Genomic DNA, 19,480 nt, shown 5'->3' on the forward strand with positions numbered 1-19,480 from the left:
GGAAAGGGAATATCATTCTCCTAAAGCACTGTTATCAGGCTTTATAGATAAAGGAAGAACTAAGAAAATTTTGAAAAGAATATGCACTAGGTTTCAACACTGCAATTTAATTTTCACAATCATAAGACCTGCAATTATAATACTTTGCTATTAGAAGTCCACAGCTGACATCCAGGTAAAGCTAAGATTCTATGGGGGGATCACATAAATACATTAGGAAGGTTGGAACATATCTCCAGCTAAAGAAATTTCTTTAAGATCAAGTACAAATTATTCTAAAGTTCTAAATCCCTGCCCACAATCTAAGAAAGGTGGGGCCTGGCATCTTGATTCTTTTGTAACAGCAGACAGTTTCCAAGCTTTCTTATACTTCTAACAGTGACAAGAAGAGAAAAAATCCCTTTTTTTCTCTCTCTTTCTACTTAAAACATTGTTAAACTGGCTAGTTTTCCTAGAGGTATTTAAAAGGTGCATTCTTTGTACCAGGATTGTTAGCATAGTCCAGCTTTGTTAAGAATTTGATTTTCTGAATTAAAAAAAAATAAATTAAATTGTCACTTTACCTGCCCTGAACTGGTTTCAGCACGTGGTTGTCTTCTCTTGCCAAAGAAGGTTGTAAAATTCCATTTGGAAACTGATCAGCAGAACCCCTCCTTTTTACCCATATGCACCAACCATACTGAAAACTCTGCTGGAAGACACAAGCCTGCAGATAAATGAGAAAAAAAAAAATAAAAATTGAACTTGGAGTGCAACAGTGTAAGAAAAACAAACAACTCTGTTACATAAATGTGGTTTCTACACGTGTGAGTCAGCCCAGGCAGCTGGGACAGCCACAAACTCAGAGCTAAAACTCAAAGAGAACATTCATTTCTGTCATTTCACCCATCAGGGGGTGCCCAAAAGGCAGAGGCACAAGACAAAAGGCAAATCTGTGGAATTCTGCCCATGCTGGAGGATCACTGGTTTATCAAGAGTTATTCCCTGCTGCAGGGTCACCTGAGCATATTTACAATCTCCAGCCTTTTAACTCACCCCTCCCGACATTAATACACCTCCTTCTTGGCAGTAGAGCACCTATTTTAATATTAATAATTTTAAAATTAAATATTTTAATATTTATTTAATAAATAAAAGACTGGCAATTCTCTTGTAGCAGCAACAACATTGTGAGCCATTGCCTACCCCATTCAAAAACCAACTATTCCCAGTTACTAAATGCAAATATCTTCTCAGTAATTTGCTGGACACCACCCTGGTGTTTCTGTTTGCTCATATTCAGAAGCAAGGGCCTCCATCAGCACTTCAGAGAGCAAAGAGCAGGATTGCTGCCAGGACATTTCCTCATCCATCACAACTTTGCTACACTCTTTTCCACCCCCGCTTCCTTTGTATGGCTGATCTCAGGTGATCTGAGATGTCAAGGCTCTTACCTGGATCTAAGGTGTTGTCTCAGCCCTTTTCAAAATACTGCTCCAAATTCAGAGGAAAGAAGGAAGAGAAAAGCCCTAAAAACAAGGAATAAGCAGTAATTAGACTGCACAAGTGGTGAGCTGAGGAAAGCCCTTACAGGAGTTAACTCAACTCTCTTCTCAACACCGTTTGAAGTGTTGTGTGCTTATGGATGTGACAAATGAGTGTGTTAGGCTGCTTAAAGAATCACTGGCAAAGTATTAGTGAGAGCAGGTTTTAACATAAATTTGTAAAGATGTAATTTAACAGAGCTCAGTGGCAAGAATGACTCCTTTACTTATTACATGGGTGAAGCACACAAAGGAAAATCGGATTAGAATCAGTCCAGAATGGTTTACATGGAGGCCAGGCATGCAAAATAGTAAAGGTGCAAAGGGTAAGGGTGCTAAAGGGTTTAGCAGCACTTAACCATTGACTAATTTAACATTTATAAAGTGATTTGATAGGATTTATTACAATTACAAGAGAGACCTAACTGCAGATTCAAGATAGCACCATCGCTGCTGTGCTTGTGATGGTATTTGAATCAATTCACACACAGACACACAGATATCTACCTGAACCTGTTAAAAATTCCCCTTGAGTGCAGGGAAATGCTCACACTGGCTGCCTTTACATCTCTCAGAGGGTGCAGGAGTGGAGTTATCACCCTGCCATCAGCTTTTGGTGACAGCTCTCCAAGGATCACAAACTTGAGGGCTCATGAGCTCTTAGAGGAGCTCCACTCACAGGGACGTGCTGGCACAGCCCACTGTGGTCCAGGAGAGCTCAAAAAGCCTCACTTAGGACTTAACAGGAATCTCTAATGTTGTAGAGCAGCCCCAAAGAGAAGGGGGCAAGTTCCCCACCATGCTGGAGAAGCAGGACATAGCTTGGGATTGACTGGACATAGCTCTGGTCATTCTCTCCAATGGATTTCTAACCCTGCTCTCAGAGTTTTGATGAAAGGTTTCACCTCAGTGTTACCAAAATTGGTGTCTTGCAACCACTCCAAAGGCAGCTGCTGCAGGGAAATGCTTTCAGTAAGCACTGAAAACCCAGGGCTTGCTGATAAATTTGGGTACTGTGCATTGCACTCAAGGAGGGGGGAATCCATCAAAACATTCTACAAATGTCTTTCCCACATAAAAACTTCCTTCACTGCTGATTCACCACTTCCTACTGGCATTGTCAGGTCCATGAACACGACATTGTGTAAATAAGTCTGGCAGAAGTAGTTCTGTCTCAGGAAGAGCAGACCTTCCCTGCTCTAAGCTGCTGGGGCTCCTTTACTTTTGTTGTCAGAGACGGGCTGAGAGCACAGAACAATTCAGAAACAGACTGAAGACAGGGTATAGCATAAAAGGGACAGATTTGGCTGAGCTGAGTGCTCACCCTGTGAGGAGACCCCCTGTGAAATGGTCACCTCCTGCATGGTGCCAGCTGAGCAGCACTGAGAGAGAGACTGAGAGAGATGAGGATCCTTAGGCTGGAGAAGAGAAGGCTCAAGGAGGGGTTCTTGTCAATGTATCTAAAGAATCCTTTCAAGTTGTTTTCAAATTCCTGAAGGGAAGGTGCAAAGAGGACAGAGCCAGGCTCTTTTCAGTGGTGCCCAGTGCCAGGACAAGTCAGTGGGCACAAAGTGACACAGAAGAAGGTCCCTCCACCATTACCAAACACTTTTCCACTGCAAAGGTGGCTGAGCCTTGGCACAGCTTGCCCAGAGATGCTGTGGTGGCTCCCATCTGGACACAGCTCTGAGCAACCTGCCTGAGCAGGGAAGAGGTCCAAGATGAATTCCAGACATCCCTTCCCACCTCACCTCTCTGTGATTCTGTGCTATGTCTCAATCTTCACCCATCCCATACCCTGAAAATGTGCCCAGTGTGCCTTTAGACTCACAGGAAAAAAATAAACTGAGTTTTACTAAAATATAAATAGCTTAAGGTAATCACAGGTTTCTTCTTCACATTGCAATATAGAACATTTTGGTCTAATAGACAGTTAACACTGTTATTATTGTTAAACTTGTTTTTATTTTAATAATTTAATATTTAATTTTGCTGCACTGTGTCTGTCTCTCAGCCACTGAACTGACAGGTCACATACTCATACACACACCTCTGTTACAGCTTCTAAATCCCTAACATACTCTATAAATCACATTATTACACTTAAACCTCAAATTATTTTACCTAATATAATTTCTTACCTACTGAAGACATATTCTTATTTATAACTAAGCATAAGTTTATAATATATCTACCTAATGTTTGTGTACCTTTATCATTACATTAACCCAAACTCTTTCCAAGGCTGCAGAGCCCTCAGCATCTGTGGAATTTTCCATTTTTCCATTTCCCACATGATCCTTACCTTCTTAGCAGTTAAAAAAAATCACATTTGTTGTTTCACTATGGTTGCAATCAATACATTGCAATGTTTTCTCAGCTAGGCAGGAGCAGACACTTGTGACTGGCTCCTCAGCATTAGTTCAGGAAAACAACACACATTGTTCCCCCAAGGAGCCCTGACAGCTGGGCTGACTCATGTTGGGCCTTTCCACCAAAAAACTTCCATCTCTGAAGGTTGGACCTGATGGTCTTGGAGATCTTTTCCACCCCTCATGGCTCCATGAGACCAAACATAGCATTGGACCACCCACATAAGAGATTTGCATTTCTGCATTTCAGCAAAATAAGATCACAAGGAGCACAATTACTCTCTAGAAAAGTCACTCCAAAGGAGGGAGAACTCCAAATCACACACTAGTAAACTTCCAGCTGGGTTTTAGGGACCCATGGGCATCATTTACAAGGTTCTGGACATGTCACCACCCGTATCTGCAGTCTCTGGTTCATGAAACAGCACAACAGGGTGCCCAAGGGAGTTGCCAGGCTTTGCAAGGAGTGAAATCACCATGACTCAGTTAAAAAGTTGAGGTGAATGAGCCCCAGTCACCAACCCATTCAGCAAATAATTTACTTATTTATTTAATAAATAATTTATTTATTCAATATTATATTACTTGCATCCAGTAAGTAATAACAGTTTAAAAAAAATAATTAAAGCCTTTTTAAACCTTCATAAAGTCGGGTTTTATACAGCTTTGAATGATGAGTTACCTTCCTCCACCCAGATAAAGAAATCAGAACAAAAATGTTTGAACACAAAAGCCTGTACACAAAACAGAGTCTTTCCAGCAGTTCTCTGCCAGCCCAAGCTGTGGCTGAGTAGCCAAAACCTCTCCCTGCTCCTCCCTGGCCTGCAGGAAGTTCACTCCAAAGTCATTAATGTCTTTGAATTAAGATCTATAGGGAGGAAAATTGTTGATAGATCTGTTAAACAAATGGGTAAAAAAAAAATAAAGGCAATTGTGTGAGGTTTATACCTTCCAGACCAAGATTTGTTGCAAGTAAAGGTTAGTTTAATAGCTCAATCTCAGCATTTCCCAGTCTGTTCTCTACATAATTTTAGTAATCTCCCATTGCTATGCCACCCAAGTGCCTTTAATATAAAATTAATTAATCTGGATATGGCATAGGCTTGGTACAAAATATTTACAATATTTTGAAATAAAGATCAGTGTAAGAAGAATAGCATGGTCTTTTTTAGCCTAAAAACAATGGACCATTACTAAATGTATAAAATCTCAACAGACTTTTTTCTTTATTTTTTTGGTAGGTCTTTCTTTTCTGTCAAGTTCATCACATTTCTCACAGTAACTTTGTCCTTTTTTTGGGGTGGGGTTGTTTGATCTATGTGTTTTTTTCATATTTGTTTTCAATAGAAGACTCTTCCCCTTGCTGTTTTAGTTTGACCACGCTGGAGTTATCAGCCACTTTGGAAAATTTGATTCCCTGCTTCCCTGTCTCTGCTTCACATCAATTTGGGGATTTTTCCCTCATTCTAGAGAATGTGTGATGACATCCAAGACAACTGAAAGATGACAATAAAACTTGGTTAAGCCAATGGCTTAGAAACCAGGCCAAGGAGAGCAGGAAGAGATTTTGTTTATATTTAAACCCAGAACATGCATTTGCTCGCCAACTGAAACTACTGTCCCATAAAAGCAGTTTAAACAATGTAAATGCACATAACTTTTAACAAATCACAATCAAACATCACAGTTAGTGGCTCAATAATTCGTGGTTGCTTCTATATTTTGATAGGCAAACATAAAAAGCCTAAGCATAAAATATTTAACTCTGGCTTACACTGTACAAGATGACAGCAGTGGAACTTCCACAGCATTTAAATTGGTGGTCAGGGATCAGCAATGAGCAAGAAGGAACAGCAATAAAAGGAAAAGAAAATAGCAATATAAGGAAAAGAAGAAAAGTGTAGACTCAAGCAGCACAGCTTGATCCCTATTGTGATAACACAAAGTCTCTGTGGCTGAGGCAGGGTGCTGAACTTACATCAGCTTCATGGTGTGGAGCATCTTTTCTTCCAGGCAGCTGCAGCAAAGCAGAGCCCAGTCCCTGCAGGCTCTGCCTCTTGATTTTGGAGGCACTGCACTCCTCCAGAGCCTCCTCTAAATATCACTTTTCACCCTGTGCAAAGAGCAGGGGGGTTATTCAGACTAAAGCACTCTGTGTTGACAAGCTGTGATCACAAATCCCCTTGTGCAGCGTTTGACACCCTCGCAGTGCTGGCTGAAATTTTAATTGGAGGCCAGGGAAGAAATTCTTTCACACAAACCGGGTCCAGCAGGGAGCCCACCCCTCTGCAAAGACAGGGCACTCAGAAATCAGCTAAAACACAATAATTTCATTAATTTCCCCGTGAACAACAGGTGAGCCTAATGCTTTTGATGAAAAAAAATATGAAAAAAATCATTTTCCACTTTTCACAGACAGGAGAAATCCATTTGGCGAAGAGGCAGAAATTCCCCTGACTCTCTCTCAGCACCACGGAACCACAAAAAACTCCAAAGTCATCGAGTCCAGCCTGTCCCCACCCCTTGTCCCCAAGTGCCACCTCCTTTCGAGGGCTGGCGATGCCACCGGGACGCTTTCAAAGCACAACAACAGCGACATCAGCCCCGAGTCACATCCGGAACATCCCCCGAGAGCCGCCGGGGACCGGGCGAGGCGGGGCCGGGGCAGCTCCGCTCCTTTATAGCGGCCTCGGGCAGGCGGACGGACAGACGGACAGACAGACAGACGGACAGACAGACGGACAGACGGACGGACAGACAGAGCCATGGCCATCCCCTGCGTGGAGCTCAGCAACAAGATGAAGATACCCGCCCTGGGGCTGGGCACCTGGCAGGTACCGAGGGCAGGGAGGGAGATGCCGGGATGCGGGATGAAGTTAAAGCACCGGCAAAATAGAAAAGGGAAATGATTAAAAAAAAAAAAGAGTAATGGAAAAGGATAAAAAAATGATAGAAAAGGGAAAGGGTACAAAACGATAGAAAAGGGAAAAGATACAAAATGGAAAAGATACAAAATAGAAAAGATAAAAAAATAATGGAAAAGGATACAGAATGATAGAAAAGGGAAAGGATACAAAATAGAAAAGGAAAGTATACAAAATAATAGAAAAGAATGCAAAATAAAAAAGGAAAAGGATAGAAAAAAAAATAATAGAAAAGGATACAAAATAATAGAAAAGGATACAAAAAAATGGAAAAGAATACAAAATAATAGAAATAGAAAAGGATACAAAATAGAAAAGGAAGCGCCGCTCTAAAATCCGGGTCCGTGCCCTGCCTGGCGCTCGCAGCGCCCGATGGCGGCCGCTTATGCAACCGGGCGGGGGGGCCGCGGGGAGCCGAGGGGGAAAAAGCCGAAAAAAATATAAATTAAGGGCTGGAGAAGGTGGGAGGAGGCGCAAAAAACCAGAGGGGAAGAGAAGGAAACCCACCCAAAAGAGCGAGCGGCAGCGGCTCGCAGCCGCGGGATGGGGTCGGGGTCTGCGGGAGGAGGATTTGGGGAAGGGGAGGATTTGGGGAAGGGGAGGATTTGGGGAAGATTTGGGGAAGATTTGGGGAAGGGGAGGATTTGGGGAAGATTTGGGGAAGGGGAGGATTCGGGGAAGATTTGGGGAAGGGGAGGATTTGGGGAAGATTTGGGGAAGGGGAGGATTTGGGGAAGGAGAAGTGGCGAAACTCCTTGGGCAACACAGGGAGCAAAGAGGGGAAATGGCAGGGGATGTGCTGCTGGCATAAAGATGATGGCTTGCAGAAACAAACTCCTTTCTGCTCTGTGGGGTTTCACTTTAGTGAGGAGGAAACTCCAGCAAAGGGGGGATGTGTGGAGCTGTCACTGAGCCCTGGCAGGGGGACGAGGAAAAACTCGTGTTTGGCTTCTGTTTGCTTTTCAGGCTCCCCCGGGAAAGGTGGAGGAGGTGGTGAAGTTTGCTATTGATGCCGGCTACCGCCACTTCGACTGTGCCTATTTCTACCAGAATGAGAATGAAATAGGGAATGCAGTCCAGCAGAAGATCAAGGAGGGAGCTGTGAAACGGGAAGACCTCTTCATTGTCACTAAGGTACAAGGATTCAAACTTATTGGGGCTTATTTAGCTTTTCTTGCAGAGAAATCTTTGTTGTACCTGTAAAGTAACACAGTTCCCTTCTCTGATATTCATTTTGTGGTTTTCTTCTTGTGGCTTAAAAGTCCCACCCTGTATTTGGACTTGGCTTTATCAGGGACTGCTGACAACTTAGGAAAGATATCACAGCTATTACTGATCTAATAATTTCCTCACATCGATTAAGTCAGTTATTCTGGGTGTTCAATTGGACACACCCAAGGAAGATAAGGGGAAAAAAAACACAAAAAACCCCACAAACCAAACAAAACCCAAAAAAAACCCAAAAAAACCGCACAAACCCCGCCCCCAGTTGTCTGGATTCATCAGTGCTAAGCAAAACATTTGCAAACTGTGTCACATACAAATCAAGAAAGGGAACAGAAATCAAAGCATTTTATATGTGTTTTCTTCATTCCTTTATCTCACCCACTTGTTCCAGAAGTTCTCCTCACCTAAAAGGATTTTACTAACTAATAAATTTATCACTTGGGGTTTTTACCAGCAAAACCAGAAAACTTTGAGTATAACTAAGATTTTCCACATTAAGCCTTGCTTTTGTTAAATAACATGGTTTCATTTAATAATACTCATTCTTCTATTTAAACAACTTCAGTTTTGATTTCAAAAATGAAGTAAAATTGACAACTCTTCTCAGTGTGGACAGTTAAATGGGACAGAAAGAGCTAATCAGTAGTCAAAATTTAGGCTGAAAAAAATAATTGCTAACAGCTTTGCTGTGTCCCATGCACTTGACAGAGTGTTACATTTATATCTGAGAATATCTTCTCATAAGTGGGAATCCTGACTTCATGACAGCTGGATTTGTGGAGTGTTTGTCCTGCTTTACCAGTGAAATGTTCCATCCTCATCTTCAGCATGTGCTGACTTAAGTGGGGAGGTGTTGGTGTCAGAGGCACAGAGTGTGTGCCCTTATCTCTGATACCTGGCTCTGACATCCAAGAAAACACTGAATTTCATATAACACCATGGAAACAACTGTTAAAGTCAAAAACTAAGAGTGTGAGTGTATAAATTAAAGAATTTTCTTAAGTCACCAGGTGAAAAAGTTAAAGGTTTAAACTAGTTAGAAAACAAAAGATAAGATGGAGGATTTAAGGTGCTGTCTCTTCTTTCTTCTTCATCTTCTTCTTCCAGAGGTTTTTGGGTAGTAATGAGTGATTGAATAGAAAATGCCACAGTGCAGCTCACAGGTGTTGGGTCATTGGGTCACTAAGAAAAATAATTAACTTGGCATTTGTTAATTGGGTAAATGGACATATAAAATACCTTGCAGAAGTTCTTTGTTGGCCATTTTGCACCTTTCTATCTTAATGCATGTAGCTCCTTGTGCCTTGTATATATGTAATATAGATTAGAGAAGAATAAACAAGAGAAAACTGCCTCTCTCTCATCAATCTCAGTCAAAAGGGGAAAAGAACCCAACCACAAGTGTCCCATCAAGACAGGGAGGGAGTTTTCCTCCCAGACCCCCAAGTGTGTGTCCCTCTGTCCCCTGGTGTTCCCTGGGGAGCTGTGAGGTTACAGCCGGGCTCGCTCTCTTCCCACAGCTGTGGAACACGTTCCATGAGAAGCCCATGGTTAAGGTGGGGTTCAAGAAGAGCCTTGCTGCCCTCCAACTGGACTACCTCGACCTCTACCTGATGCACTTCCCCATGGGATTCAAGGTAGTGCTGCTCTCCACCCCTTTCCTCCCTTACCCCCCCAGGAACACGCTGCATTCTCTCATCTTTGCTGTGACCATCTTCATTACCCTGCTGGGTTATGGGGTTCCTTTGGCTCTTCCCTGATCCTGGTGGTAGCAAGAATTTGGTCATTAAAAAGGTGGTGTGTTTTAGCATGGGAGTTTGGTTTTTCATGCCTTTTGGATTGAAATGTAAGTGTGAGCACCCCTGGGTATTCTGGTAACCAGCACAGGTGGTTACAGCATGGACATCAAGGTTTTTGGGGATGTTGGCTTGCTCTGAAGCAAGCAGCAGTGAAAAAATGAAGCATAGCACAGAAGGAATGTATTTTTCCCCCAATCTACATCTGTGTAAAATAAATGAGAAACTAGAACAAAGGGGCTGGGGGGTGTCTGTTCCCTTCTCTCCAGATCTGCCAAAGTTACATAATTATTACTAATCCCACACCCTTTGCATGCAGGCACTGATATTGTGAAATGTGGCCCTCACCCAAAAGAGAATCCTAACAGACATGCATCACTTTTAGTTATGCAATATGTTTAAACAACTTGCTGCCAGTAAATGCAGTCCAAAGTGCTGGTACACCATAGGAAATGCAACACTTAAAAAGTCAGTGTATTATTTTTAATTTAACAGGCTGGTGAAGAGCTGCATCCTCTGGATGACAAGGGTCACAGCATTCCCAGTGATGCAGATTTTCTGGACACATGGGAGGTGAGTCAATATTTGCTGTTCAGAGCAGAAAAGGTGGAGCAGAGATCTGCCTGCAAAATGAAATTGAGGGGTATGTTTGGGCATGAAGGGAAGCCACACAAAATTGTATTTCAGCCAGAGAGTTGCTTGTATCTCTTGTTTTGGGGAGCAAGAAGGGGATGTTTTTAGTAAGGCTAAAGGGAAAGAAGCTGTCAGCACTGTAGGTGCTGTCCTTGAAATACTTGGATACACAGACAAGGCAGAACCAACCCTTTAGATTAATCTAGGTGTGGCTGTTAATTTACTGAGTGTTTGTGCAGTTAGGAGTCTGTTCTCTTTTATTAACTGAGGTACTTTTATGTCATCTAATCTAGCATGAATTGTTCATTCATTTGCCAGGAGCTTGAGGGAAATAAAATAATGTAGTTTGACAGTAATAGCAAACTCATCCCTTCCCCTTGGTTGTCATTACTCATTAGGCCATGGAAGAGCTGGTGGATGCTGGTCTGGTAAAAGCCATTGGTGTCTCCAACTTCAACCATGAGCAGATTGAAAGAATCTTGAACAAGCCAGGACTGAAGCACAAACCTGTAATGAACCAGGTGAACATTTTGTTTCCATTCCTCAGCTAACCTTGCAGTCCAGAATCATAGAATGGATTAGGATTGGAAAGTACTTTAAGGATTATTTAGATCCAGCCCCTTTCCATGAGGCTGGAGCCTTCCATTTAGAAGTATTCAATATATTTAGAGAAAGTGTGTGTGTGTATATATATAATTAGAGGACACCTAAATTCATACAAAATATAAACACACTATAAATGTCCTATATAAATAATTTATACAATATATATTTAGAGTAATCCTAAATATATCCAGCAAAATCCCTTCTGTGAGTTCCTGCACCAGCATGGGACTTACTAATTTATTATTAATTTATTATTATTATTATTACTGGTGGGGTGGACTGATCAGAAATGCTTCCCTCAGGTGTTCCCCTTCCTAAATTTATGTTCCTTTCTCCAGCTAAGTCATTCATCAGAACAGTCCTGTAATTTGATTGGCTCCAACCTGCTCATGTTCACGAAGAATTATTGAAATTTTTCAACATAAAATAAACCACTCCATTATAGGAAGGAGGTTGAAGAGTACAATTACATAACAAATTATGTGATTATGTAATTTATGATGGCAGCACAGCAGCAGCTTAGGGGACCTTCTGATTTTCTTCCAGCTTCTTTGCACTCAGCTGAGGATGCTGAATGCAATTCCCACTCTTCCAGGTGGGGAATGCCCAGGGAAGTCTCCACAGCAGCTCAGGTGTGAGATAACCATGGTACAGGTTCTTTGAGGAAAGGAGAGGTTGGGTGCATGAGAGCAGAAAATGAACTTGAGGCATTCTGAGCTGCCCCTCTGAGGGCGCAATCCTGCCCTGCAGTAGTCCAGGGAGGCTCATTTCCAAAATTCCACAAATAAAACACTTCAGTTGTTGTCTGTTTTTTGCTTTCTGTGGGTAATATGCAGCATGAGAAAGCTCTGCTCTCTGCAAGGCCTCTAGATGCTGCTGTGACATTAACAACTTTTTCATGAGATAGATTTGAATCACGGTACTGGAAGTGAAGTCTTCACATTTTCAGTGACCCAAGAGGATTTAAAATGTAAAGCTCTGCAGCTCAGCAAAGTCTTCCTCTTTATCAGCCATCTTCCTGTGCCTGCAGGTGGAATGTCATCCATACCTGACCCAGGAGAAGTTGGTCAAGTACTGTAAATCCAAAGGGCTGGCTGTGACTGCATACAGCCCCCTGGGCTCTCCTAACAGACCATGGTAAGACAGCACTGCAGCCTTTCTGCACACAAAACACTGCTCTTCAACTGGGGAAAATTATTATTATTATTATTATTATTATTATTATTATTATTATTATTATTATTATTATTATTATTATTATTATTATCGTTATTGTTGTTATTATTATCGTTATTGTTGTTATTATTATCATTATCATTATCGTTATTATTATTAGCATTATTAGCATTATTATTTTTTCATTATCATTGTCATTATCATTATCATTATTATTAATTATTATAATTATCACTATTATTATTGTTATTATTATCATTGTCTTTATTATCATTATAATAATACATTTTATATATTATATATCATTTGAATTATTAATTATATAATAATTATCATTATTATCATTATTATCATTATAATAATACTTTTATATATTATATATTATATATTATTTGTATTATTAATTATATAATAATAATCATTATTATCATTATCATAATGATAATGATAATAATAATCATCATCATAGTCATAATCATCATCATAATAATGCTAATAATGATAATAATAATAATGATAATAATAATAGTAGTAGTAGTAATGATAATAATAATAGTAGTAGTAGTAATGATAATAATAATAATAATAATAATAATAATAATAATAATAATAATATGTAAATGATAGAGGTGAAATGACAAGAGTTCTGTTGTCTTGATGCAGATTATGTCCCATGATGTCAGGTTCCTACAGGGCAGCTCTCACCTTTCTACTGCCACCATCTCTGTTTTTTAACAGGGCTAAGCCAGGGGATCCCACCCTTCTGGATGATCCCAAGATTAAAGACATTGCAGCCAGACATCAGAAAAGCCCTGCCCAGGTAAATTGTCAGAACAAACTATTCCTCCTGCTCAGATGTCTTGCAGGCCACTCCTGGCAGATGTTATTTTCTCTAGAGATAAATTCTAATGGGGCTGGACTTGACTCTTGGTTCTGCCCAGGTTCTTAACAGCCTTCAAAAAATCATCAGCTATTTTCAAGGAGGTCTTGAGTGCCAAGTTTTGGGGTGGACTGATCAGAAATGCTTCCCTCAGGTTTTCCCCTTCCTAAATTTATATTCCTTTCTCCAGCTGAGTCATTCATCAGAACAGTCCTGTAATTCGATTGGCTCCAACCTGCTCATGTTCACAAAGAATTATTGAAAGCTGCTTGATTATTTAAGATTTCTTTTTCCTCTATTAGTTTGCTAGTCACACAAATGAGTTGGTGCCTGGGGTGTGCAGAAGCAGCACCTGAAACAAAGCCACATGTTCACATGCCATCAAAGACAATCATATTCCAAGACAGGCAGAGCAGGACGAAAACATTCAATAGTTTGGTGGGTTTTTTTGGAGGGGAAACTTTTAAATTCTGTAAATGTTTTTCCTTTTATGAGCTTTCAAAAGCTGAACCTTGGTGAGGTACTTACCTGTGAGCCCAAAATAATCTGTAGCATCATTATGCTCACTGAGTCTGAGCACTCACATAATACAAACCAGAGCATCATAATTTTTCTCCCCTTGCCAAAACAAAACCAAAACAAATCCTGCAAAAGCCACAATGTAGAAATAATGTGGGCTTGAAGAAATTACAATTACAATTACAGTCTGCTGGCAAATGTGTGAGCAAATCCTGGCACATCAAACTCCTGTGTGCAAACCTGTGAATTTCCAAAGAGTGAATATGGTTGTAGAAAAAGAAATTGTAGATTAAAAGGAAAAAAAAAATCCACAAAATGTGTTTGAATAGATTTCTCAGGACACTGTTTGTGCTCCTCCTTGTTCTTTCCTAGGTCCTGATCCGCTTTCTGGTCCAAAGAGACATCATTGTCATTCCCAAGTCTGACAAGCCACACCGTGTTGAGGAAAACATGAAGGTGAAGTTCCCTTTGGAGATGCTGCTGCCTGGTTTGATGCACCCACAGCCCCTCTGTGTTTCCAAGCAGCACCAAGTCACTGCAAGGGGGGTACAGAGATTTGAAGACTGGGGCTCAGCACTACCAAACCACCTGGGGAAAAGCATTTTGTTCCTGCTGGGAGAGAAATGAGTTACACCAGGGTGGTCTGAGCTCTGCTGCTGCTGCAGAAAGGGACCCCCAGGTTTGGGCTTGCCATTGGGGGAAAGCTTAGCAAATCCTCAGGGTGTAAAGGAACAAGTTTTGAACACCAGAGCTGTTTGAGTTTGTCTCACTTTGAGTCTGTGGCTGCCCTGGGCAGTGAAGTGTAGCTGGATGTTTGCTCATCAGGTGTGGCATCTTACATAACACCTCTGTGCTGCTTTCAATCCATGGTGAGAGAGTTTAGAGTCATTTCTCCTATGAACCCCTAGCAACAGCTCTTAGATGATTAACTGAGATTATTTAACAGTTATTTGCAGCTGATACCCAGCAGTCCTCTCTTACAGCAGAAAACTTACCTCCAGTATTTGTGACACACTCTGAGCACCTAAAAACTTCTCTGTGTGCATTACAACACAAAGTGCAGTGGTGTTGTTATTCAGCCAGCCAGAAATGTGAGACCTTGCCATGAACAGCACCTCAGAAATAAAAGAACCGTTTTGATGGCTTCAAGGGTTGTTATTTGCCTGAGAAATAAGAGGATTGCTCAACTCTGCTTAATGCATTCCTACCTCAAGTCCTAAGTGCATGAAGCACAGTGGCTAACTACTCATGAATCTAACTAAAAAGAGTTTTGTTTTGTTTTTTTGTCTTTCCCTGCTAGGTGTTTGACTTTGAACTGTCTAAAAAGGAGATGGATGTCATCCTCAGCTTTAACAGGAACTGGAGGGCAGTTCCAGTGGTCCAGTACGTTCCTTATTATCCTTCCTATCCATTTGTCCTGTTCCTGTCTGTATTTTCATCCCCCCTGTCTTGAACACATACATGACCAAGACCAGGGAGAGCTCCTATTTTAAACTTTGAGGCATGTCCTGGAAATTCAGGAGGGAGATCCCTTTGGAGAGTGTTCCCTCCAGCATATTGGTGTTGGAGGGGCTTTCCCACGAGGCTGTGTTTAATATTATTTAATGACAACTGCAGGACTCAATCACCTTGGCAGTGGGGCAGGGAAATGCTGCTCAGAACACTTTCTGTGCTACTTGAATAACAAAATCCTTCTCTTTTCAGAGCTGTCAACCACAAGGACTACCCCTTCAAAGCAGAGTATTAAATGCAGGTGGTTCCTGCAAGACCTCCATTTAACTCCTTCCACATCAGGTGTTCTCTCCAGCTCAACCTTCATTTCTTCTCTACTTGACAATCATTATGGGCAGCACCTTTTTCCTCCTTTTTTTTAAGGAGGAGAGCACTAACTGATATAAGAATGCAGCAAAAAGGGTGGGATTTTTGTAAAGATGCTTGGCAGAAATCTGGTTTTGATTAATAGTAAAAAGAAGATGTCTTTTCATTTCCTTTTTATCTGGTCTTCCTTAATTAGAGATGTGTTTAACAAAAAACTAGCTACTTACATGGAGTTTTTTATATGTTACCTCCATTGTGGTCAGTCATACAGTGGCTCATGAGTCACTGCCAAAGAACAGTTGCTTTTTATATATTTGTGATTTTTACAGAGTGTATTTCTAATGCTTTAAAATTTTATATGAATAAAGTTTTATCAACAACAAAAATCGATCAGTGTAGTCCTTAAATTGTTTTATATAGTTTGTCATGTTTTTCTAAATTTTAATACAGATAGAAATAAATTTCTGTAATTTTTGTACAAGGACAGGAGATACAGATCACTTTGTGGTTTATTGTTCAAAACAGGATTGTGCTGTAGCTGGGAACTAAAGAACAAAGTTGTCACTGTTGCCCCACACAGCCCTTCCTCTGAATACCTAAAAACTGAATTCCTGTGTGAGTAGTGGGGAAGGGTGAAGACAGCAACGTGGGCAAGGATAATTCACAGTAAAATCCAACCAGATGAATGTAAGGGTTGCCTCCAACATCAGACTGGGAGTCTCAAATATAAACTTAGATTTTTTTGCAACTCTGCTGGCAGCATCCAGAATATTACACTCAGACACAGGCTGAGGAAAGCACGGAAAAAAACCCCTTCTTCAAAACCACCAGAGCAAACCCTGAGACAGGCTGACAGTAAATTGCTGTAAAATATTTTCAGGTTGATTTTTGCTAGGCCAAAGCCAAGCTGGTTTGTGGCATTCAGGAGAGACATCCTTAGGGGTTCTTTACCTTATTTCACAGGGAATTAGTGGGACAATTCCTGTCCCACTTACAGCAACTGGTCCATCCCTACTCATTGACAAACAGGGGGCTGCTGATGGGAATACTCCATTTATTGCAGATGCAGTTTCAGAATACATTTCTTTGAACAAATTGTTTTTATTGCAGCCATCAGATGTTTTTTGAAAGACTCCTAGGAGAGCTCACAAAACCCCCCCCCCAAACAAAAAAAAACCATGACAACTCACAGACAATGCCAGGCACAGTTTCACCCCCTACAGAAAACTTGGTGCATCTCCACATGTAAACAAGATGTTTCAGCTGAGCAGGGAGCCCAGCTTTGGGTTGAAACAGAACATTACACTTCTTTAGGAAGAATCCAGATGCTGTAGGAGATAAGGGAGTGGTGATAAGGGAGATCCTGGGGGGCTCTGATGCAAAGCTGTTCACAATTTGCTCAGGGGATACTTGAGTTGCTCAGTTTATGCCCCCATCTTCTGTAGGATGTCAATGCTAAACTGTATGGCATGTAAATCCAAACCAAGCTGATGTCTTACAGCCAAGTATTTACTATGTACAAACAAAAACATCTGTAAATAAGGTATTCAGGAGAGAGAGAGGTAAAAAGAAGCATCATAGAGGTTTACTTCATTTTGGTGTACGGCACTGATGGATGGCAAGATTTTGTGTACAGTCATTTGAAACCAGCTCCAACTCTCTTTACATCTTTTTCTTTTTAATTATGGTGGTTTTATATAAATTAAACTACAACGTTTTTATACAAGTGACCTATTTTTGACCCTCTATACCCTTACCTTTTCCTCTTTTAAAAACTATACTTTCTTTTTAATTACCCATTTCTGGGCAACTGACATTTAAATTTTTTTTAATACTTATCTCACCATACCTCTACTGACAATTATGAAATCTTACTATAGAAAAGTGTGTGATTTTGTCTTTATTTTTTTTTTAAGCTGTGATATTGGCTAATTATGTATGTTTATTGCTAAATATAATACTCTAGCACATATTAAAGCATTCTACCATTAGTAGTGCCTTTAGGCTAAACTTTGTAAAGCTATGTGTGTATATATATTCTAGATTGCATTCCATTACTAGTCACTAACAACAAAAAGAAATATCAGTACCGCTGTCAGCTAACATAATCATCCAAATTTAGGTATTAACTTAAACTAGAATGGAAAAATTGATACTTAAAAAAAAAAAAAAAGTATAAAACAAAACAAAAAAAATTAAAACACGTTATTGATGCAGTATTTCTCATGACATGGGCAACTTACAGAAAATATTACATTGTCAACTAAAGATATTTCTTCCATGCCTTAGTCTAAAGTGCAGAAAGAAAAAAAAAGACTTCTGTTTTACAAAAGCAACCATTGTTTTTATAGGTTTACTGCACACCTTTCCCAAGCAACTTTACTTTACATGCTTTTTGGGTTGACCAAATGCCAGCTGAAATCACTGTTCAGATACATATTTATGAGTGTCAGTAGGAGAGTTTATATATTTCACAGCATGGGTTTCTTTAGGAATAAAGGCTCTTGTGCAAAGGCAGTACTATTCTGATGAATGTCTAGACTGATTATTAAATACAGTGCTAATATACATGGTTTTAACTGGGATAATGCAAAAAGACATTTTGGTAAATAAACATAAATATAAAAAGAACAATTTAGCACTTTTTCCTTTTTTTTTTTCTTTTTTTTTCTCTTTTTTTTCTTCTCCCAAACTGATTGGTCCAGCGTCTTTAGGGGCCTCCTATGGTTCTTTCTCAAATTGTCTCAAACCTGCTGAGAAAGAGACAGATTAAATATGGCTTGAAAGAACCCAAAGACATCTCCAGAAGAGAAAAGGCACAGCTCTCAAGGTTAACAGGTAAGGATACTGGGTGGGTGTGCTCTGCTCATGGATTGAGTTGCTCTGAGGTGGGTCCCAAGAGGACAAAAATCAGATTTCAGCCTCTGAGGAGAGGCTCAGCAGTGCCCAAACCCCTGGGACAGCTCCTGTGTGTGGAGAACACTTTCCATGGGGACACAGCTGCACTAACCCTGAGCCAGCCCAAAATCCTCTCCCCTGACACTTTGGTTTAAAAAAGGACAAGAGGAGCAAAACAATTCTGCTTTGCACCACTCTAAACCAAAAGGAAGAGTTCACAGGTATACCACACCTCTGGCTTTACATAAAAACACTAAAAATGTGTGTGCACACATTAAAGTGGAGAAAAACAAGAGTTTCTCTATATTTGATCATTTCCCTCAGTAAAGAATCGATGTTGCAAAGCATCCTTAAAGCTGTTAAACTGGTCAGCAAACTTCCATTCTCCCCCACTGGTTCTCAGCCATAAAATGAGTTTAATTGGCTGTATTTGGAGTGCTTTAGGTTAAAATAAAAATAAAAAGCTAAGAGGGCAATTTTGCTGATTTCTTTCTGTAAAACTAGGCTGTGTTTCACCAACCAGTGCTTTAAAAATGACAATAAAAAATTATTTTTGCCTTGAAAAGAACATTAGTGCACAGCTTCAGCAAAAGCAGTTTCTCAGCCATTCGTGTTCCAATGATTTTGTAAAGGAATTTGTGAAAGGCAAAGGGAAAAAGGGGTTTTGGGCATCAACATGAACAGCTGCAGAATTTTAAAACACAGGTACACCTGTGCAAAAATGTGGCAATGGTATATATAATATAATATATATATATACTATATACCTATTATAGGTATATATATAATATATACCTATTATTATATATACTATATAATAATAGGTATTAAAATACCTGCATTGTATTATTATATGTATATCATCAAATATTGTATGTAGTATTTTATTATTTATGTATGTTAACATTATATAAGATTTACATTATATATATAATATGTATTTATATATTATACTATGCATTATATAATATCATATTACAGAATATACATTATTTTATATATTAATATATAACCATATCTATATATTTATCATTATATATATTATATGATGTGATATTATATTATATTATATTATATTATATTATATTATATTATATTATATTATATT

At 39.8% G+C, this 19,480-nt stretch overlaps 2 protein-coding genes and 1 long non-coding RNA gene across 9 annotated transcripts in view; 1 reads left to right on the forward strand and 2 right to left on the reverse strand.

Annotated features, from left to right (window-relative positions):
- The window catches only part of LOC107204567, a 22,727-nt gene extending 16,286 nt beyond the window's left edge, over positions 1-6,441 (reverse strand). For both annotated transcript variants that reach the window (XR_001521651.2, XR_001521648.2), the window contains exons 1-3: positions 5,874-6,441; positions 1,434-1,508; positions 564-706 (exon numbers count right to left, since the gene is read on the reverse strand). This is a non-coding gene — a long non-coding RNA (uncharacterized LOC107204567). The remainder of the gene's footprint in view (positions 1-563; positions 707-1,433; positions 1,509-5,873) is intronic.
- A 120-nt stretch (positions 6,442-6,561) lies between these two features.
- Positions 6,562-15,862, forward strand: LOC107204566 (aldo-keto reductase family 1 member B10-like). The gene is made up of 10 exons (XM_015627962.2): positions 6,562-6,729; positions 7,786-7,953; positions 9,567-9,683; positions 10,338-10,415; positions 10,874-10,996; positions 12,112-12,218; positions 12,996-13,077; positions 14,029-14,112; positions 14,957-15,039; positions 15,361-15,862. Exons 1-10 carry the CDS (start codon positions 6,661-6,663, stop codon positions 15,401-15,403), a joined length of 954 nt encoding a protein of 317 aa, XP_015483448.1. The 5' UTR covers positions 6,562-6,660; the 3' UTR covers positions 15,404-15,862.
- A 646-nt stretch (positions 15,863-16,508) lies between these two features.
- The window catches only part of CALD1 (caldesmon 1), a 171,228-nt gene continuing 168,256 nt past the window's right edge, over positions 16,509-19,480 (reverse strand). For 4 of the 6 annotated variants that reach the window (XM_015627956.3, XM_015627960.3, XM_015627957.3 and 1 more), the window contains one exon: positions 16,509-18,227. In XM_015627956.3, the coding sequence (XP_015483442.1) occupies positions 18,196-18,227 (32 nt within the window). In that variant the 3' untranslated portion in view covers positions 16,509-18,195. The remainder of the gene's footprint in view (positions 18,228-19,480) is intronic. The other 2 variants (XM_015627958.3, XM_015627961.3) reach the window with 1 other exon arrangement.

The sequence above is a fragment of the Parus major genome, chromosome 1A (assembly GCF_001522545.3).
Source record: "Parus major isolate Abel chromosome 1A, Parus_major1.1, whole genome shotgun sequence".
In the NCBI taxonomy this organism is placed as follows: Eukaryota; Metazoa; Chordata; class Aves; order Passeriformes; family Paridae; genus Parus; species Parus major.